This window comes from Curcuma longa, unplaced genomic scaffold (assembly GCF_044706935.1).
Source record: "Curcuma longa cultivar G26 ecotype Majalengka, Jawa Barat unplaced genomic scaffold, ITB_CL_G26_1.1 utg18532_np1212_1030455_RagTag, whole genome shotgun sequence".
Taxonomy (NCBI): domain Eukaryota; kingdom Viridiplantae; phylum Streptophyta; class Magnoliopsida; order Zingiberales; family Zingiberaceae; genus Curcuma; species Curcuma longa.
The window spans coordinates 380596-398699 of NW_027435598.1; the positions used below are offsets into that span (position 1 = coordinate 380596).

At 32.8% G+C, this 18104-nt stretch overlaps 3 protein-coding genes and 1 long non-coding RNA gene across 5 annotated transcripts; all 4 read left to right on the top strand.

The window, feature by feature from the left end:
• Nucleotides 1-10: 10 nt before the first annotated feature.
• Nucleotides 11-462, top strand: LOC141819741 (uncharacterized). The gene is made up of 3 exons (XR_012601099.1): nt 11-64; nt 168-297; nt 445-462. It is a non-coding gene; the product is annotated as an uncharacterized LOC141819741 (long non-coding RNA).
• Nucleotides 463-501: 39 nt separating this feature from the next.
• LOC141819711 (uncharacterized) lies at nt 502-2584 on the top strand. Its single transcript, XM_074706963.1, has 4 exons — nt 502-596; nt 740-860; nt 1900-2155; nt 2334-2584. Exons 1-4 carry the CDS (start codon nt 502-504, stop codon nt 2390-2392), a joined length of 531 nt encoding a protein of 176 aa, XP_074563064.1. The 3' UTR covers nt 2393-2584.
• Nucleotides 2523-4130, top strand: LOC141819713 (uncharacterized). Its single transcript, XM_074706964.1, has 4 exons — nt 2523-2630; nt 3115-3651; nt 3742-3821; nt 4043-4130. The coding sequence occupies exons 1-4, from the start codon at nt 2523-2525 to the stop codon at nt 4083-4085; spliced, it is 768 nt and encodes a 255-aa protein (XP_074563065.1). The 3' UTR covers nt 4086-4130.
• A 7048-nt stretch (nt 4131-11178) lies between these two features.
• On the top strand, nt 11179-16399 carry LOC141819760 (U-box domain-containing protein 33-like). 2 transcript variants are annotated; one of them, XM_074707007.1, is made up of 9 exons: nt 11179-11371; nt 11493-11614; nt 11729-11853; nt 12357-12461; nt 12785-13286; nt 13668-13808; nt 14037-14567; nt 14656-15417; nt 15956-16235. In XM_074707007.1, exons 1-9 carry the CDS (start codon nt 11179-11181, stop codon nt 16172-16174), a joined length of 2700 nt encoding a protein of 899 aa, XP_074563108.1. In that variant the 3' UTR covers nt 16175-16235. The 2 variants fall into 2 exon arrangements, with proteins under 2 accessions (XP_074563108.1, XP_074563107.1); XM_074707006.1 differs by lacking the exons at nt 11179-11371; nt 11493-11614 and adding an exon at nt 16299-16399 and having other exon boundaries at nt 11730-11853; nt 15956-16183.
• Nucleotides 16400-18104: the final 1705 nt, after the last annotated feature.

Sequence of the window (18104 nt, forward strand, 5' to 3'; positions counted from 1 at the left end):
CACATTTCAACTCAGTTTTACTTGTTGACCCACCTATTGCTGAAGCTATGCGTTTGAAAAATTGGTCAGTACTATATATCTTATTTTGCCTTCCTATAAAAAATAAAACATTATATTTCTTCTTCCTATTTTAAGTAACATGTTAATTTATTTGTTTGTTATTAAAGGGTAAAGAGAAATAGAAAAATGATTCAAGACTATGTCATTGACAAGGGCACAAATCAGCATATTCACAATGTGACCATTCCTACAGATAGCAACATTACATTGCTTGCCAATATTTTGCCATTTCAAAAGGTAATTATTCACTTATCCATCCACTTTTAGAGTAATCTAAAGTTTTTATGCATGAGTAACATAATTGTTTGCTTAAAGATAATTGCTATATGGAAAAATTAAGCTTCAAGGAAATTCCTATTCTATTGTTTGTTCATGCATGATCAGGTAGCTCTTATCAAGGCCAAAATAAACTTCAAGGAAATCATCCAAAAATATTACTATATGGCTTGCAAAAAATGCTTCCACGCAACCACAGCTGCCTATCATTATGAATACACATGCAATTTCTGCAATGAAAAGCAATTAGCTGAACCAAGGTAGTTCGATAGCATTTTCTTTTTCCTATATATTGTTCTAATTTTCTACGATCATGTTTTGAAATATTTATAGATGTCAGTTTGAGGTTAATTTCTTATATATTGCTCTAATTTTATGCCATCATGTTTTGAAATATTTATAGGTGTCGATTTGAGATTAATCTAAGTGATGAAAGTGGTGCCATTACAGCAACTCTTTTTGGAGAAATGGCTGAGCAAATCTTAGGCTTAACTGCAACAGAAGCTATGAAGACACCTTCAAAAGTTGGTTATATTTTTATATCTTATTCTTCTTTAAATGCTTTTTTCCAAGGTTTTTTTTCCTTTCAGTTATCTATGTGAATTGATTTATCTATACTTTGAGATAAAATTTTTTTCTTCATAATCAATGTTCAAAGTTTATTTTAAAATCTTTCTTCTTCAACTAGAAAATGCCTTTTGGTTTAGTGTTATCTCTATTTTAAAGAAACAAGACAGTCTTCACTTGTGGCAAATTTTATGAATAGAATACGATACATAGTAGAACACCACGAGTTGCACTACTAGATGAATATCTATATTATTGTGTAGCAGATTGTATTACCGTTTACTCATTTAACAGAAAAGAAGATAGACATGAAAAGTAAAAGCTTTTATAATCCAATGAATATATAATTATCAAATTATACATCTTATGTGGATATATATCTATTTGTTTATGATAAACATACATGCCATTTATACGCATTTTACATTCACTATCTATTCCCCTTGTACCTTGTTGGTTGGTAGCAAGAACACAAAATCACCAGAACATACCTTCCTGAAGAATAAAAAAGAACCAAAATTTCCACAACAGTGATAAGTCAAAATCATAAAGAGATGCATAATCTTAACCTTTAAAATCATCCATATAGTGAATTTTCTTTGAGACTTGAAATGAGCAAAGCACACAAACGTGGTCCTGTTATCCAGCACCATGTTTTTTTTTAAAAAACACACAGACAACTCACTACCAGGTGAAATAATTGATATCAAACATCTAACATCATGAACATTTTTTCACTTAATATGGGCTGATTTGAATAATAAATATTCTCTATTATGACTGTAGGGATGGAAACGCTTACAGAAAATATTTTTGGAATTAAGAGAAGGAAATGAAATTATGAAATTGTACAAAGCACAGCTTAAGGTTGTACCAAATTTGTGGGTTCCTTGTTTTTGTTTTTGTTTTTGGTTTCACTTTCATGTTGTAGCAAACCAATCAACGCATTCATTTACCGGTCAGTAAGAAATATAATTATACTTATGTTTTTGGCAGATGCATATTGATAGTGTCCATTCATCTTTGGAAACAAAAGAATATATAATCCAGATCAAACCTTCAAAACAAAAGGATAAAGAATCACAGCACAAATACTCCATTGTATATTGTGTCGAATACAAGCATGTGGAAAAGTCATCAAATCTACTGACTCATCCAATTTGTGAAAGCTCAGGAGTATTAAATTCCAAAGAAGAAAACCTAAATATCCAGGAGTATGCAACCGATGTTACTCTGCCATTGCTCTCTCCAGGTAACATTACTGACATTGTTGTACTGTATAATTAGTTTAGCTAAACACTATGCTTGTCTTTAAAATTTAAGAGATTTGTGACACATACATTCTTAAATATTGTTGAATGTTCTAGACATTGAAAAAGCTACAAGCTTAGACGTGCGCACATCTCTTACTGAAAAATTTAGATTTGAAGATCCAGCTGCTTCCGATGACGATAGTGAAGAAAGAAACCCCAAAAGACGCAAAGCCTAAAGCATATCATCACTTTTCTAAGATTTATGAGCAAACTTTTGTTAAGTTAATCTTTTTATCAGGCTGATTTTGAGTGCTTCTGATGGATTCTTCATACATGAAGAATGTGTTTAAATGTAATCAGTTCTTCATGACTGAAGAAACTAAGAAACTTTTGTTTGATACAATGTTCATGAAAAAACTTTTGTATGATGCATCCTTGGTGTATGAAGCATTTGCTTTTGCTTGCTGCCCAAAGGTATTGGGAATTTTAGAGCGAAATAAAATTGTGCTTATATATATAATTGTCTGTCCTGGTCGAAAGACAAGATCAATCATTGAAATTTCCGAATTCTGGCAGTAAACTAAGCTCAAAAGTTCCTTGGCACCCAAAATCTTTCTGCCAACTAGGCGAGGAGGGGCATCTAAACACTTTATAAATAGCCCACGCGAAAGCATAAGAGAGCTCCCGTAAAAGCATAATAGATTCACGACTATGGAGGCCTAACGAGTGGTAATTGCAGTGTAGGTTTAATTCATCCACAAGGCTTGTATTTATACTTGTATTTAAGCTACCAATCACAATCACGAATACCAATACTTATAGCACACACCGCGCAACGCGCGGTGCATGTACCACCTGCTAGTACACTTAAAACGGGCTTATTTGGACGACCACTCACGTGACAAGTCGCGTGGTGTCCCCCTCTTCCCTCTCCCTGTATTCGCGCCTCCTCCCGCAGCCGTCTCCTCCGGTCCTCCCGCAATCGCGCGCCCTCTCCTCCCGCAATCGCGAGCGCCGACTGCTGCAATCGCCGCTGCCTGCTCCAACCGCGAGCGCTCAGCGCCGCCTCCGCCTGCCTTCGCCAGTTCGCCCGATTCCTCCTGCTGGCCAGTTCGCCGAACCTCCTCCTGCTCGCCCGATCGCCGCTGCCCTTCTACACCGCCGCATCTCGCCCGACGCCCTACCGCCGCTCGAAGTCCACAACCACAAACCGCCGCCCCTTTCCTCGCGCCGCCTTCCTCACCAGCCGAAGCCACCGTCGACTGCTGCAATCGCGTGCTGCCGTTGTTGCTGCCTGGAGAAGGAGCCACCGCTATTCCTCTTTGCCGACGCAGCCCCTGTTCTTGTCTCCGCCGACGCGCTTTCTGCTTCTCCTTCTGCTTCTTCGATCGGCTCGAGCTTGAGGGAGAAGATCGGTAAGAAGTTGTTTCCGAGTCCAGATCTTCAAGGGGAAGCTGCTGTTGGGTTTTGTTCTCAAGCGAGAAGAAGAAGAAAGGTAAGGGCAGTGAACTAGATTTGTGGTTTGGGCCTTGGTTTGAGCTTAGATTTATGTTTTATCAGATTTCTGGACTTGGCTTTGGAACAGGGATTTACTCTTTGGATCCTGCCGCAAGCAAGAGGAAGAACCGAAGCTGGATTGGGGTTATTAGGAGCTCTAATAGAGAGGTGAGTTTTCTCTTATTTGATTTGGTTTTAGTTTAAGGTTAATGTAGGAAGCTTCTGATGTATTAATCAGGAATTAATGTAGGATTAAGGATGGTTGGTGTATTTCGATTGTTGAATGTGGATGGATGATACCTTGTTGATGGGATTTAGCATGATACTATTGATCAGTTTGGATTTAGATTGTTAGTTTAGTGACATGTCCTCCCTGTTCACATGACCAGGTACATCAACATCATGCGAATTATCGGTGGTCGGCGACGATGAGTTTTTTCTAAATCACGTTTCCATTGTTTTTTTTCCACGTGTTGCGATTCGATTATTTTTGAAAATAAATAAATATTTTTTTCTTTTATCTGCTCATCAAGTAAATCTAAAAATACGACGGCTCGGACGCCCGGTGGCTCAGTAGCCCATCGTTAATTCCATTCTTCATTACCCTCTAAATTGCAATATTCACATTCCATCCCCAAATATATATATCGTCCGTGAGATTGAGGGACTTTACCTTGGATAATAATCTGGTTGATTCAGTCCTCACGGGAGAAGCAACGCCGGCGCAAATATGGAAGCGTTAAAGCGTCTCAGAGGAAAACGTTAGATCTCACTTGTTCGTTTCCATCTCTTTTGGGAAAAATTCCGAGTTGAAGTTTATTTAATTTCGGAAAAGATTTTTTCAATATTCTATAATTGGAAAGTGCATAATCACCGTCTTCAATTTACGCTTTATTGGCTACTTAGATTTACCCGCCTAAAATAAAATATTTTGTCCCTACGTAATTTAAGAAATATTTACTTTACTGTAAATATTTTAATATTTTTTAAATTGGCATAAAAACTTTATTATCATATCTATAATCACCACTTCTTTATAAAATGCATAATATCGATGAATAATCCATTTATCTCTCTTTATTATTTAATTATGGGATCGATAATGATGGTGGCCAGCTGGTGCGTCTTGTCGCCGTCCTCGCACACTGCTTTAATTTTACAGCGCCGCGTCGAAATATATTTAGCTGATAAAGTGAACAATTTTCTTTTAAGATAGTTTGTGTTAATTTTCTCAATATTAGATAAAAATTAGAAGGGTACCTTAATTATTTGAATTGTAAAAAAAGTCTTTTTTAATTAAAAGAATAATTTATTATATATTTCATATCAAATATATTTTTATCTACAAAACAATTAGTATAAATATATATAAATAAATAAATTTAACTTTACCAAAAATTTATAAAATATTTTTATATTAATTTATTAAAATTATTCAAACTTTTAACATGATTAAAATTCTCATCCAACTGTTGTACAATGATTAATTTGACTACTATAAATTTTTTTCGATGATTTTATTATATTAAAGTGATTTTAATTTTTTATATTAAAATTCTCTATGTTTATTTTTATTTTTTTTTTTTTTTTTGCACGTTATAGTTATTACAGAATATTGGAATAAGGATATATTTGGTAATTTCTTTGAAATATGGATGCTTTTGACAATTTGGTCGGAATGAAGTGACGAAAATACCCTCAGCCAGCGTGTTATTGTTAACTTTTTGGTTTTTTGAATTGTTTGCCTAATGAAACAATATAATTTAACAATAATTTATTTTCTTCTCTTCTCTAACTAATAATTGTCAATCTAACAATAATTAATTAAAAAAACCAATTTGGCATAAAAAATTCAATTAAAATAAATCAACGCACGTTCTTTCATGTTTATGACAAATCTAATTCAGTATTAGTTTAACTAATTAAATAACATTTTCATATCAGGTTATATAATAATATTTTTAAATAAAATTTCTAAATGATAAGAGTATTAATAAAATTAGTTTTTTATTTTAACAATCAAATAAGTCATACATTAGTGTGTTAATTAACTAAAAATTATTTTAGCAGGTTTTTATTGCCGTCTAAACATATCAAAAAGATATTTCATTCCTGAATTTCTTTCCCAATGAATCTTCTTTATTTAGTAAGTCAAATAATTATAATTCAAATCAACTTATCAAAACTATTATATTACATCATGTAATAGTTTAAATAAAAATTACTATATAAATATAAATTTACCTAATTTTTTCTCAAAATATTGAATTGTGTTTCGTAAATAATAGAGCATTGATTCGTCTTTCGATTCAAAACTTGCATGTAATAGTTTTAATCAAACTCTCACGTGAACTTAAATTAATTTAGATATTTAATAGATTATTATATTATATATTTTAATCTTACAAATTATAAAATGCATTTAATAATTTTGATCAAAATTAATAGATGATAATTTTTTTTCTTCCCAAATTGATAAAATTAACTCATATTTAAATTTGAACTTCTAAGGTTTATAGTCCTTTTCCCCCGTTTTTGAGTCTTTATTTTTCTGATTTGGCGTGGTGTTGGTATTGGTGGTATGTTTTGGTATTCTTTTTTCATTTTATCTTTGTTCTGTGTGTTATATGTGTTATTTCATGTTTGTGTTTGTTGCTTGCAATTTTTTTGGGACTTTTTCTTGAACTCCTCGGTTATTTTTCTTTTTTTCTTATTTGTTTTCATTCATGTTTTCATTATATTTAGTTTTTGTTTTGTGTGTTATTTTCCAAAACTGGTGATGAGATTATCTTGTTGGTTTTTGGTTTTTATTTTTTGTTTCCTTTTTCATTATGCTTGCTCCATTCTCTGTTATGCAAGTCTTTCTTTTTACGTGCACATGCTTGTATTAAATTACCTTTTCCTCCTAATTTTTCTATTATTTTTGGATTTGGAAAATGTTTATTAATGTCACATCTTTGATTTTTTTCAGCAAAAAATCCGATTCTTTCCTTCTCTCACCCTTTGTGTTTCGTACAAAATGCTGCGACGGAATGGTGTTCCTCTCCTGATAATGATAGGCATGTGTGAACTTCTTTCAAGGTTTATAGTCCTTTTCCCCCGTTTTTGAGTCTTTATTTTTCTGATTTGGCGTGATGTTGGTGTTGGTGGTATGTTTTGGTCTTCTTTTTTCATTTTATCTTTGTTCTATGTGTTATGTGTGTTATTTCATGTTTGTGTTTGTTGCTTGCAATTTTTTTGTGACTTTTTTTTGAACTCCTCGGTTACTTTTCTTTTTTTCTTATTTGTTTTCATTCATGTTTTCATTATATTTAGTTTTTGTTTTGTGTGTTATTTTCCAAAACTGGTGATGAGATTATCTTATTGGTTTTTGGTTTTTGTTTTTTGTTTCCTTTTTCATTATGCTTGCTCCATTCTCTGTTATGCAAGTCTTTCTTTTTACGTGAACATGCTTGTATTTATACTTATATTTAAGCTACCAATTACGAATATCAATACTTATGGCACACACCGCGCATCGCGCGGTGCATGTACCACCTGCTAGTTTACTAAAAAATGATCATGATCGTGACAGCTTATCCCATCAACTCAATTTCATCTCCTTTACTGTTTTAGCGGTGCTAGTTTAGTTTGAAATTTATTTGGTTATATGTTTTGTTATTTGATGTTGTATTTTCTTTTTTTACGATTTAGATATGATCATTTATGAAGAGGTAAATTAAAAAATTATAATTCGTTGCTATAGAGAGAATATTTTTTACGATTTCATTGAGATTTGATCATTATTTATTATAGCAATATTTACAGACTAACTGAACCATACCTGGAGGCTTCATTTTCTAATTTCTTCTCCCGTGTAACTTATTTTATGTTGTTGTAATTTGAAGATTTGTAGGTGTTTCATTTATTATTATTGGGTTTTATTAATATTTTAGGTATTCGGACGTTGACTTGATTATTCCTGAAGGTACCTTGGTCCGTCTACTATATACATTCAAAAGTGATCTCATTGATTGGTCTATCGGTGTAAAAAATCATGTGGTACCTTAACGTTTTGTTTGGATAGAATGAGAGAAGATTTGTTTCGTGTGAGGTCGCTAAGGTGGCGGATTCATTTGTTAACGAAAGAGAAAGGGAAAAAATGAGAAGGGAGAAAAAAAAGGAGAAAAGAAAAATTTACTGTTGCACCGCAACTCTGCAAGTCTAAGTTAAAACGTGGACCATCTGTACCTGTAGAGGAAAAAAAAAGGAATTGTATGTATTATTAAAAAATATTTAAAATTAAATGATTCATAATAAATTAATTTTTAATTTTTATTATTCAGTATTTTTTTATTTTAACAATTAATAGAGAATAATTATAAATTTTTCTGTTAAAATTAATCTATTTTTTATTTAAAAATTTTATTTTCATATTTATTATTGAATTGAATTTATAAAAGAAGTTTAGAGTTTTATATATTAATTATCTTCGTATTAATATAATTTTTAATTTTACTTCTGAGCGAATTTTTTTTTCTTTAGGTGAGGTTATTTCTCTTTTTAATTCGTCAATTTCATCCCAAATTTCTAAATGATTCGACTGTTCGAATTCGATATTACATCAATCGAATTCAGAGCTGAAGTCTAATGGTTCAGAGTCAATATTAGTTATTTCCATTATTCGTCGTAATCGAACTTCAACTCTATCTCTATCAGATACTTTGATTTTTTTTTTTATTTTATTTCCTCTGACATCAATTTTAGTTTTCAGAAACCATCAAAAAGTGGAAAATAAAAAAGTGAGAGAAGACAAAAACGAGAAAGAAAAAAAAAATAAAAATATTGCTATAAAAAATAAAGAAAAAGAAATAAACATAGCATAATAAATTTGTATTTTACCACAATCATTTATGACAATTCCATTGGACTCACAACTTCAACATCAATGAATTTTTCATTATCTGAAATCAATGCAATTCCTCTTCTTCAAAACTTAAATTTTATTTATTAGTTGATAATTTTAAATTATTCGTATTTAATTAATTTTGTTCATAAATTTATACGGTCTTAATTATAAAATTAAAACAAAGCATCATTAATTAGTTGATAATTTAATCAAATTCATCGTAAATAACATCTTAATTATTATACTTATCAAATATCATGAATTATCATCATTATATTTCCTATTTGGTTTAATTAATGCATGTTACCCATTTGTCATATTATTTTACATCTCATTTAATCTATTGTATTATTTAATTTTATAATTATCATTATTTGTTTATATTTAAATTAACTATATGATCTAAAATATCTTAATTACTATTAAATATATGCGAGATTAATTTTTAGAAACTTGACTGATGTGAAAAATAAATGTAAGGACAGTAATGATTATTTTTCATATATTACTTAAAAATGATATGTATAAAAGATCATAATCACATCGGTTCATGTATAAAACAAATCTCAATATTTTTTTATGAACCACGGGTTGTTGCACTATGAACTCTAATATATTTTTCAAATTGTTTGATGATATTAAAAATTATTTTGATCAATATAATTTTATCTTGAACAAATACGATTTTTTAAATTCACACTTAGAATATTTATTAAAATTTATTAATAATGTGTTTAAAATATTAAAGACCAAGACAAATAAGAACTCATAATGAACATCCAAGGAAAGAAAAAAATAAATAAATAAAATTTACGGTAGTCTCCCATGCCCACGAGCACTCATCTCCTGTGACCACACACAGGGCTCGACGAGATCTGCTACCCATGATAACGAGCGGAACTGTCATCACCTCACACACAGGGCCTTCGCCCATGGCTATGTGAGATGTGTTCATTTCTATAAAAGGTGGAATCCGTCACTCCAGTAATCTCACACGGTCGATCCTATAACTATCTTATATGAGGAGGTAAATTGAGAATCTGGAGTTGACCATGACGAATGAGGGCATTATCTCGGTTTCGTCAAGATTCAAACTTTTACCATTTTTATAACTCTACTTCATCATAATCAACTCAGATATGTCCGAGAACCACGCGAGATGTGTTCATGGTTATGGAGCATGTTGCAATAAAAATTGAAAAAGGATAGGGAAATGTGCTTTCCGTCAAGTAAATAAGAGAAAGGAATATAATTCAATATTTTTGTTGAAGTAGATAGAAAAAAAAATTCTACAAACAAATTTTTTTCGTCTTCTTAAGTAAACACAGGTTTAGAGTCGAATTTACCAAATACTCATTATGTCTTTTAAGTCACATAATACAATATATTCATGTATTCAAAATTGATATATCTATAATAAATAAAAATAAAATAGAAAATATTAAAAATGTATAGGTTAGTAATAACTTAGAAATTCATGATTATTCCATTTTACCATTTATCAAAATAGGGCACCCTCAACGAGGAGGCAATAATAATAATAATAATAATAATAATAATAATAATAATAATAATAATAATAATAATAGAATGAAAGTCATAAATTGAATACACCGATGATTAGATAAGAGAAGTCACAATTATCTGAAAATATTTGATTACTAATTTAATCAATTAATCCTAATTTTTTAGAAATCCTAAATAATCAATTTTGCAAATATAATTATTTTTTCCATGAAAATGAAGTTTACTGAATGAAAATATTGTATCTATTTTTTTATTTTTTATTACTTAGATATCCGAACGAACTCAATCTGATGGATCCCATTCTATAAAAATTTTCTATCAGCCATAAAATAAATTGAGAAGTACGAGATTATCCTATGTAAATAAATCTGATGGATCTTATATTTGTCATTACTATGAAAAAAAAATCCTATAACGCATCACAGTTGGAAAAATATTATATATATGAACTTTGCTGTTTTATAAGTTTAAATTATTTTCTCTACAAGACTAATATTTCTTAATTATGATTATTATTTTTTATTTATTATAATTTTAAAACATGCTAAATATTATAAAATAAAATACTGTGAAATATATTGTACATAAGCAAAAAACACCCAGTCCTTTTGTATATTTCTCAAATCTCCTATAATGGAACAGCAGATTACTTAATAGCGTTTGTAAGCTTCAGGTGTGTCGTCGTCTATGGATAGCAACAACCGAGGCTGAAGGCGAAGCGAGGCGATTGAAGCATTTTTTTAATGGCCGAATGCCGAAGAATATCCCGCGCTATTCCTGTCAGATGCTTCCCATTTGACGAATTCCATCCAAATGTCTACTTGCGATCTCTTCTCGCTTTCCACCGCAAATCCAAAGCAGCAGAAGATAAAAGAAAGAGGCCGCTCTGCGAAGCCGGGGAGCTTAGGTCCGTTGCTTTGCATCCCCTTTTTCCCTTGCAAGCTCGCTTTTTTGTGCACGAGTTCGGACAAAAAGCGGCCTTTTGCTCACGAAAAGCTAGTGTGTTTGTTGATTGGGATGCGCGAGCTGACCTAATCGATTGCGAGGAAGAGTGGCAAAGCGTGAGGGAAAGAGGGAGCTTGCGATTCGGTGCCCGTGAGATCGCGATCGATGCCGGCCGGAGCTGCTTCGTCGCAGACTGGCCCGAGGGAGATGGAGGAGGAGGAGGAGGAGGTGTACGTGGCGGTGGTGAAGCAGGTCAAGGAGGGGAAGGCCAACTTGGCGTGGGTGCTGCAGAACACCAGCAAGTACTGCAAGATAGTTCTCCTGCACGTCCACCAACCGGCGCAGAGGATTCCTACCGGTACGTGTGCCTGCGCAAAACTGTTTGTTAATATGTCTCTTAGAACGATCAAGTTCAAAATTTAAAAAAGTAAGGTTCCTTTTTGGAGTTCTGGATTTGATTACATGAATTTGAGTTGCAGCATTGGGTTGGTTTCTGGCCAGCCAGCTTGAGGATCAAGAGGTTGCAGCATATAGATGCATGGAAAGAGAAAACATGCATCGAAATTTAGATGAATACGTCAATATGTGTTCCCAAGTTAAGGTGATTTATTATTATTATTATCCTAAATATTTTTTCAGTTTTTCCTTCTTTGGCTGAAGACTAAACTTGGTGTCTTTGTAAAGGTTTTCCAACCTTCTTTTCTCAATTTTATAGGTGCATAAAGCTGAGAAACTTGTAATTGAGATGGATGATATTGCTAAAGGATTAACTGAGTCCATAATTTCTCACGGAATTACCAAGCTTGTAATGGGAGCAGCTGCAAGCAAAAATTACTCAAGGTATGATTTGCACCAAAAATTTATTGCATTGTATTTTAAAACTCTTCCATAGATGATTTTGTGACTAATGAAAATTTCAAGCTTCTAATAAGAAAACCTTGTTGAGAAAAAGGAAAATTAGATCCTTCAATGACTTCATTCAAGGAAACTTGGAACGTTAATTACTGTAAGATATTGGAAAAACCCTAAGAATTAATGGATTGTCGAGTAAAGGTTCCTTTGTAAAAATTAAGATACTAGATTGACCAGGATACTTCCAAACTTACTTGCAAAAGGAAGTCAACCATTCAATGATTTAATCTGACTGTTTGGGCCGGCCATTTCTATTAGAAGATTTAGGATCATAAAGATGGCAAACCATGGGCCCTTTCACAATTTAAAATAAGGATACCATTCTCAATGAAGGCTGCAGGCCACTAAGCTATTTCTTTATTGACATTCATTTTAAGAATAGGCTCCAGCAATGGCCAACTTATCGACTAAGCAAAGGCTTTAAAATACAGGAAAATGAAGGCTCCACGGTCGAAGACGGCTCTTGCTGTGCAACAGAAGGCTCATCCTTCATGCAAGATTTGGTTTATTTGCAAAGGGAATTTGATATGCACCAGGTAAATCATAAGTTTTGATGGATCTATCAATTTGGTTGGACTAGATTATGTTTTCTCGACCCCCCCCCCCCCCCCCCCCCCCCCCCACCCACACACACACACACACACACACATTCAGATTCTAGGCATAAATTAGCAAAGTTTGAGAAGTATAAGCTCAGCTGACACAAATTAATGGTTTTAATCCTGTTAACTGATCACTAGGATTATAATCTCGAAGAAGATGAGGAACTTCTGTAATGTTTCAATTTAATATATAATATATCCAAAGAGATGAATCCTATAATTTAATTTTGCAAAATGGATATTTTCCCATTTTCTAGGGAGGCTTTGTTTGATGGGTCCATTGTATCTCAGTCATTCACAGCAAGCCCAATTTCAAAAACAAGCCAATCTGAAATCCATAGACCAACATCTGCATCTCTTTCACAAGGAGGGTCAACAAACGGTTCAAGTATTGCACCAGGAAAACAGGACATAGTTACTCAAAGATCTTTATCTGACAACTTGTCTCCATGCGGAGATTTGACGATGACAACTTCACCCACATCTAGAAAAAAACTAGTCAGATCATCCACCACAGAGAGCAGAGGAAGTAAAGAGCCAGCAAGATCAACATCAGAGAGCAAAGGAAGTAGTGTTGTGGATCCCTTGGATGCTGCTTCAAGTGTTTCAGACCATTCTGTGTTTGATGAAGATAAGAGTGATATGGCTTCTTTGCCAACAATGCAAGAGGATGCTGATAGAGAAGGTGCATCACTCATTTTACAAGTGAAGCATGAACCTGAAGAGTATAATAAGCTACTATCTCCATGTCATGATCAGGTATTTCCTGTTTGTCTCCCTTTTAACCTTTACCAAATTATGAATTTGACCATTGGTGATTATGTTGGCTATGCATCCCCTGTATTGATCTTGAAGAGACTCTAGTTCTCCTTTATGGATGTTGTGCCTGAATACTTGGCTTATTGTCATTTAAGGCCTACAAAATTCTTGCGGTCATACTTGACCTTAGATATATTTTGTTTGAGTTCACTCAGAAGTCCTACTAAGGATTCAATAGGCATACAGGTCAAGTACAAACTACTACATCTCACGGATGACCAATAAAATAGCCAATCAGTTAAGAGGCTAAGACAAGACATTATGGCTAGTTTAAATAATTACAGTTTTATAAGAAGGAAAGTTTAATTCAGGTTTTTCCAGGTAAATCTAGGTGTTGATGATGTCCTGTATGAAAAGCTGCAAACTGCTCTAGGTGAAGCAGAAAGCTCCACTCGTGAAGCTTATGAAGAGTTTTACAAGCGTCAGAAAGCTGAAAAAGATCTAAACGAGGCCATACAGAAGGTAAATCATAGTGAAGAATCATCAATAAAAGTTTTTTTATGATGATTTGTTCAGATACCAGTTTTTTGTGAACTCCCATAAATAGATTCTTCAAGCTGCAAGCAAATATTAGTATATTACTTTCCCTAGAAGCTAGTAAATACTGTGTTCCTATTTGTTCATGTTTTCTAAAGATGTATGAATAAGAAACAAGGTTTATTACCTCAGAAGAAAAGACCAATTTTGCAGGTCAAAATAGTTCAAAATTTGTACAACCAAGAGTTCAAACAGAGGATAGGTATTGAAGAAGCATTAGCAAAAGAAAAGTCAGCACTGTTAGCATTAAAGAAGCATCAAGATGAGGTCTACGAAGAACTCAAAAAGGCACATCAAAAGATGGAAGCTCTGCAACTTCAGAATTCTGATTCAGACCATATTCTCAAAGATATTAAAAAGAAATTGTCTGAGGTGTATAGTCATTTTGATTCAATCCGACAAGAGCATGATCTGTTGCAGCAGGAGCGAGACAAAGCAATGAGAGAAAAGCAAGAGCTGGAACGAATGAAAGAGGAATCAACATCCAGCATTCATGAAGCAGATAACTTCTCAGTATTCTCCCTTTCAGAATTGGAGCAAGCGACTGAAAACTTTAAGGAAGAATCAAAGATCGGTGAAGGTGGATATGGATGTGTATACAAAGGTTTTCTTCGCCATACAACAGTAGCCATAAAGAGACTGAATCCACAAGGCATGCAAGGAAAAGCAGAATTTCAGAGAGAGGTAAATACTAAGATGGATGCCTTTTATGTTGTTCACATAGATTTGCAAGACGAAGTATATTCCTTAATCAACACTTCTATTTATGCAGATGAATGTTTTACGTAAAGTAAGGCATCCCAACCTTGTCACCCTAATAGGAGCATGTCCAGAAGCTTGGGCTCTTGTTTATGAGTTTCTTCCCAATGGAAGCTTGGAAGACCACCTTAATTGTAAGAAAAATACACCTCCACTTATGTGGCAAACACGCACTCGTATTGCTGCTGAGATATGTTCAGCTCTTATCTTCCTCCATTCCTGTAAACCCTTCAGTGTGGTCCATGGTGATCTTAAGCCTGGAAACATTCTTCTAGATGCAAACTTTGTGAGCAAACTAGGAGACTTTGGTATCTGTCGTCTTCTAGTCCAATCTATCAACAGCACTGCCCTCTATCACCACACACGCCAGCCAAAAGGCACATTTGCATATATGGATCCTGAATTGCTCACATCCGGGGAAATTACAGTAAAATCTGATATGTACTCCTTTGGAGTTGTCCTGCTACGTCTTCTTACCGGACGGCCAGCATTTGGAATTAGCAAAATAGTTCAACAGGCATTGGATAAAAACTGCCTGCATAAGATACTTGATGGTTCAGCTGGGGACTGGCCTTATTTGCATGCTGAGAAGTTGGCAAAAGTGGGTTTGAAATGTTGTGCGATGAAAAGGAGGAACCGTCCAGATGCCACAGAAGCATGGAGAATTCTCGATCCCTTGACAAAGTCCTCATTTTCAGGGCCACTATTATCATATAGATTAACCGCAGAAGACAGCCCCTACATCCCGTCCTACTTCATCTGTCCAATATTGAAGGTATGCCAACTTCAATATCTATCTTATGGTGTAGGAAGTTTGATCATATCAAATTGAAAGCATTAAAACTTTTCTTCACTTTCATACAGAATAGACCTTGAGCAGAGTAGACTTTGACATAAAAACTTGACCAATGCAAGTAGGTTCAGTTGTATATGTATACTTAATGTGGGCCTAATATGCCTTTTACTGCCTTTACCAATCAAACGCCTTTGATGTAATTTTTTGTTTTAAATTCTTAGCAATGAAATGATTAACACCTTATCAATTGAATCAATTTTTGTGTCAACAGTAGATGCATGATAGTCGCTTCAAGTGCACATTTCATTCTTTATCTTAGAATTACATGCATTTTCACCTAAATGCTAAGGAATTCACCTCATCTCTGGGTATTAGATTCTAAACTCATCTGCTACCCAACTATTAATGACTTGGTGCAATGATCAGAAGACTCTTCAGTAGAATAAATTGCAAAAAAGAATCTTCTTGTGTAGTTGCCATTTTGATTTTGATTCCGTGTTTACAAACTGGATTTCAGGAACCCATGAAGGATCCACAAATAGCAGCAGATGGCTTCACCTACGAAGCTGAAGCTATTGAGGGATGGTTTGATAGTGGCCACGACACATCGCCGATGACTAATCTTAAGCTTGACCATCGCGAGCTAATCCCCAACCACACCCTTCATCATGCAATTCAAGGATGGCTTCAACAGATAACTCAGAATAGTACTAATTTGTCCAGTACTGATAATTGAAGAAAAAGTGTAAGATTTATTATGCATTGGTATTTTCTAATACATTATTTAAAAAATAATTCTTTTTTAGATACAATTTAAAGTTATTTGAGAATTTAATATTATAAATTTGACAATTTTTAAGTGATTCAAATTAATTTGGAAGCGGAGCCATGTCTGTCCAAAGTCTAGATGTTTCAACTGAAGATCAAGAACTTAACTAGCTGAATTGGACGACGAACCAGAACCAAAAAGGTTCATGCTGAGGGAATAGCTGTCGAAGGGAGACGCCATCAACATGACTCGAACACCTTAAAGGGTGATTTCATTTCAGTCTATACTTAAAAGTCTTTTATTCCCCTAACACAGCTCACTCTCAGTTGATCGCATGTGATACACAAGAAGAGAGTTTTAAGTGTTGAAAGGCGAAAAAGAAATGTTGACAGATCGAAGAAACTTAGGAATCACACCTAAAGGTTTTTAGGCATCACGCCATAAGGAGAGTGCATTATTCATAGTAAACATAAAAGATTATAAAGACTTTTAGAAAATATAAAGGACTCATAAAGACTCTTAATTAATGTCGTAATTTTTCAAATATTGAAAGTTAAAACACAATAGAGTTGTTGACTTTTGACTTTCAACTAATAAGTTTGTCATTCTCTAAAGTCAAATTAAAAGTATAATTTTCTATAAACTTTTAATGGAGATTATCACTTATCTCCATCATTATGTTATTCGATAGAAACATGACTTACAGTTAAACGAGCGATGCACAAATCATCGATAATGTACATACGATCGTAGACTTGATTAAAACATAACAATGTACAAAATATGTATTAGTATGCAAAGAAACCTAACTGAAACCAAAGGCCACTGTTAATTGTCACCCGAAAGAGGCTCTAATTGCCTAGACATTCCATTAGATGTAAAAATTGCTATATCAACAACAGGTTTAAGTTTTATTATCATATGGAATTTCCAATATAATGATTGTGTTAATCCCATTAAAATCTAGAAAATTTGCATTATAGAATCCAAGAATATATTAATTTTATAAGGTTAGTTGAGATAAGATAATCATCTCATCCAAATATTTTTAGCAAACCCCTAAAATAACTCGTACAATTAAATGATAATAGCACACAAAATTGATAACTTTAATTGTTTATCGAATTGATTGAATCTAAAAGAATAAATCAAAATTGAATTAATTATTTTTTTACGTATTGAATTGATAGAAAAAAAATCGATTAATTTAATAATTTAAATTAATCAATTTTTTCTAACAATCTATTGATGTTACAATCTTGATAAATTGATATTGAATAGACGAATTTATCACTACTAAATAAAATATTCCATTGTTGGATTTATCAGTCAATCAATCGAATTAAATAGTCGCTATTTGATTCAGATATAATAATGGATTGATATGAGTTCAGTTTAATTGATTTAATTAAATTCAAAATATTAAAATACAATTGAAATAATTGAGATTAAAAAAACTGAAATTTTGAATTCGATAGATTCAATTGATTATTACGATTTAATTCGCCCTAATTTTCAGTGTCATAAAAAAAAGATCTTGTGGCCATTGAGATTGACTTAACTGCATTCGATGTTTGACTTGTGTCGTGTTTAATAAAACTTATTCCACGTAACTACTACAAGATTATATTAATCAGAGATAAAATATTATCATCGACATCAATTTATAATTTTTTAATTTTGTTGTTGTGAAACAAAGATGATAGATTTCACTTTTTTATAAAAAATAAAATATTATACTATTATAACAGATATAAACTATATTGATTATAATATAATATTAATATTAATCAAAATTAATATATCAATATTATAAAAATTATAATTTCATAAAAATATATTAAAGTCAAATGAAATATTATTTTAATAATAGATAAAAATATTTTTGTTAAAGATT

Bases quoted from the DNA above. Each gene is read 5' to 3' on its own strand.
- LOC141819711 (XM_074706963.1), top strand. From the start codon at position 502: ATGGCTTGCAAAAAATGCTTCCACGCAACCACAGCTGCCTATCATTAT. The intron at 597-739 runs GTAGTTCGATAG...AAATATTTATAG, and splicing joins AAGCAATTAGCTGAACCAAG to GTGTCGATTTGAGATTAATC. The intron at 2,156-2,333 runs GTAACATTACTG...TTAGATTTGAAG, and splicing joins TCTGCCATTGCTCTCTCCAG to ATCCAGCTGCTTCCGATGAC.
- LOC141819713 (XM_074706964.1), top strand. From the start codon at position 2,523: ATGACTGAAGAAACTAAGAAACTTTTGTTTGATACAATGTTCATGAAA. The intron at 2,631-3,114 runs GTATTGGGAATT...CTCCTCCCGCAG, and splicing joins CTTTTGCTTGCTGCCCAAAG to CCGTCTCCTCCGGTCCTCCC. The intron at 3,822-4,042 runs GTGAGTTTTCTC...TCACATGACCAG, and splicing joins TTAGGAGCTCTAATAGAGAG to GTACATCAACATCATGCGAA.
- LOC141819760 (XM_074707007.1), top strand. From the start codon at position 11,179: ATGCCGGCCGGAGCTGCTTCGTCGCAGACTGGCCCGAGGGAGATGGAG. The intron at 11,372-11,492 runs GTACGTGTGCCT...TTTGAGTTGCAG, and splicing joins GGCGCAGAGGATTCCTACCG to CATTGGGTTGGTTTCTGGCC. The intron at 11,615-11,728 runs GTGATTTATTAT...TCAATTTTATAG, and splicing joins ATATGTGTTCCCAAGTTAAG to GTGCATAAAGCTGAGAAACT.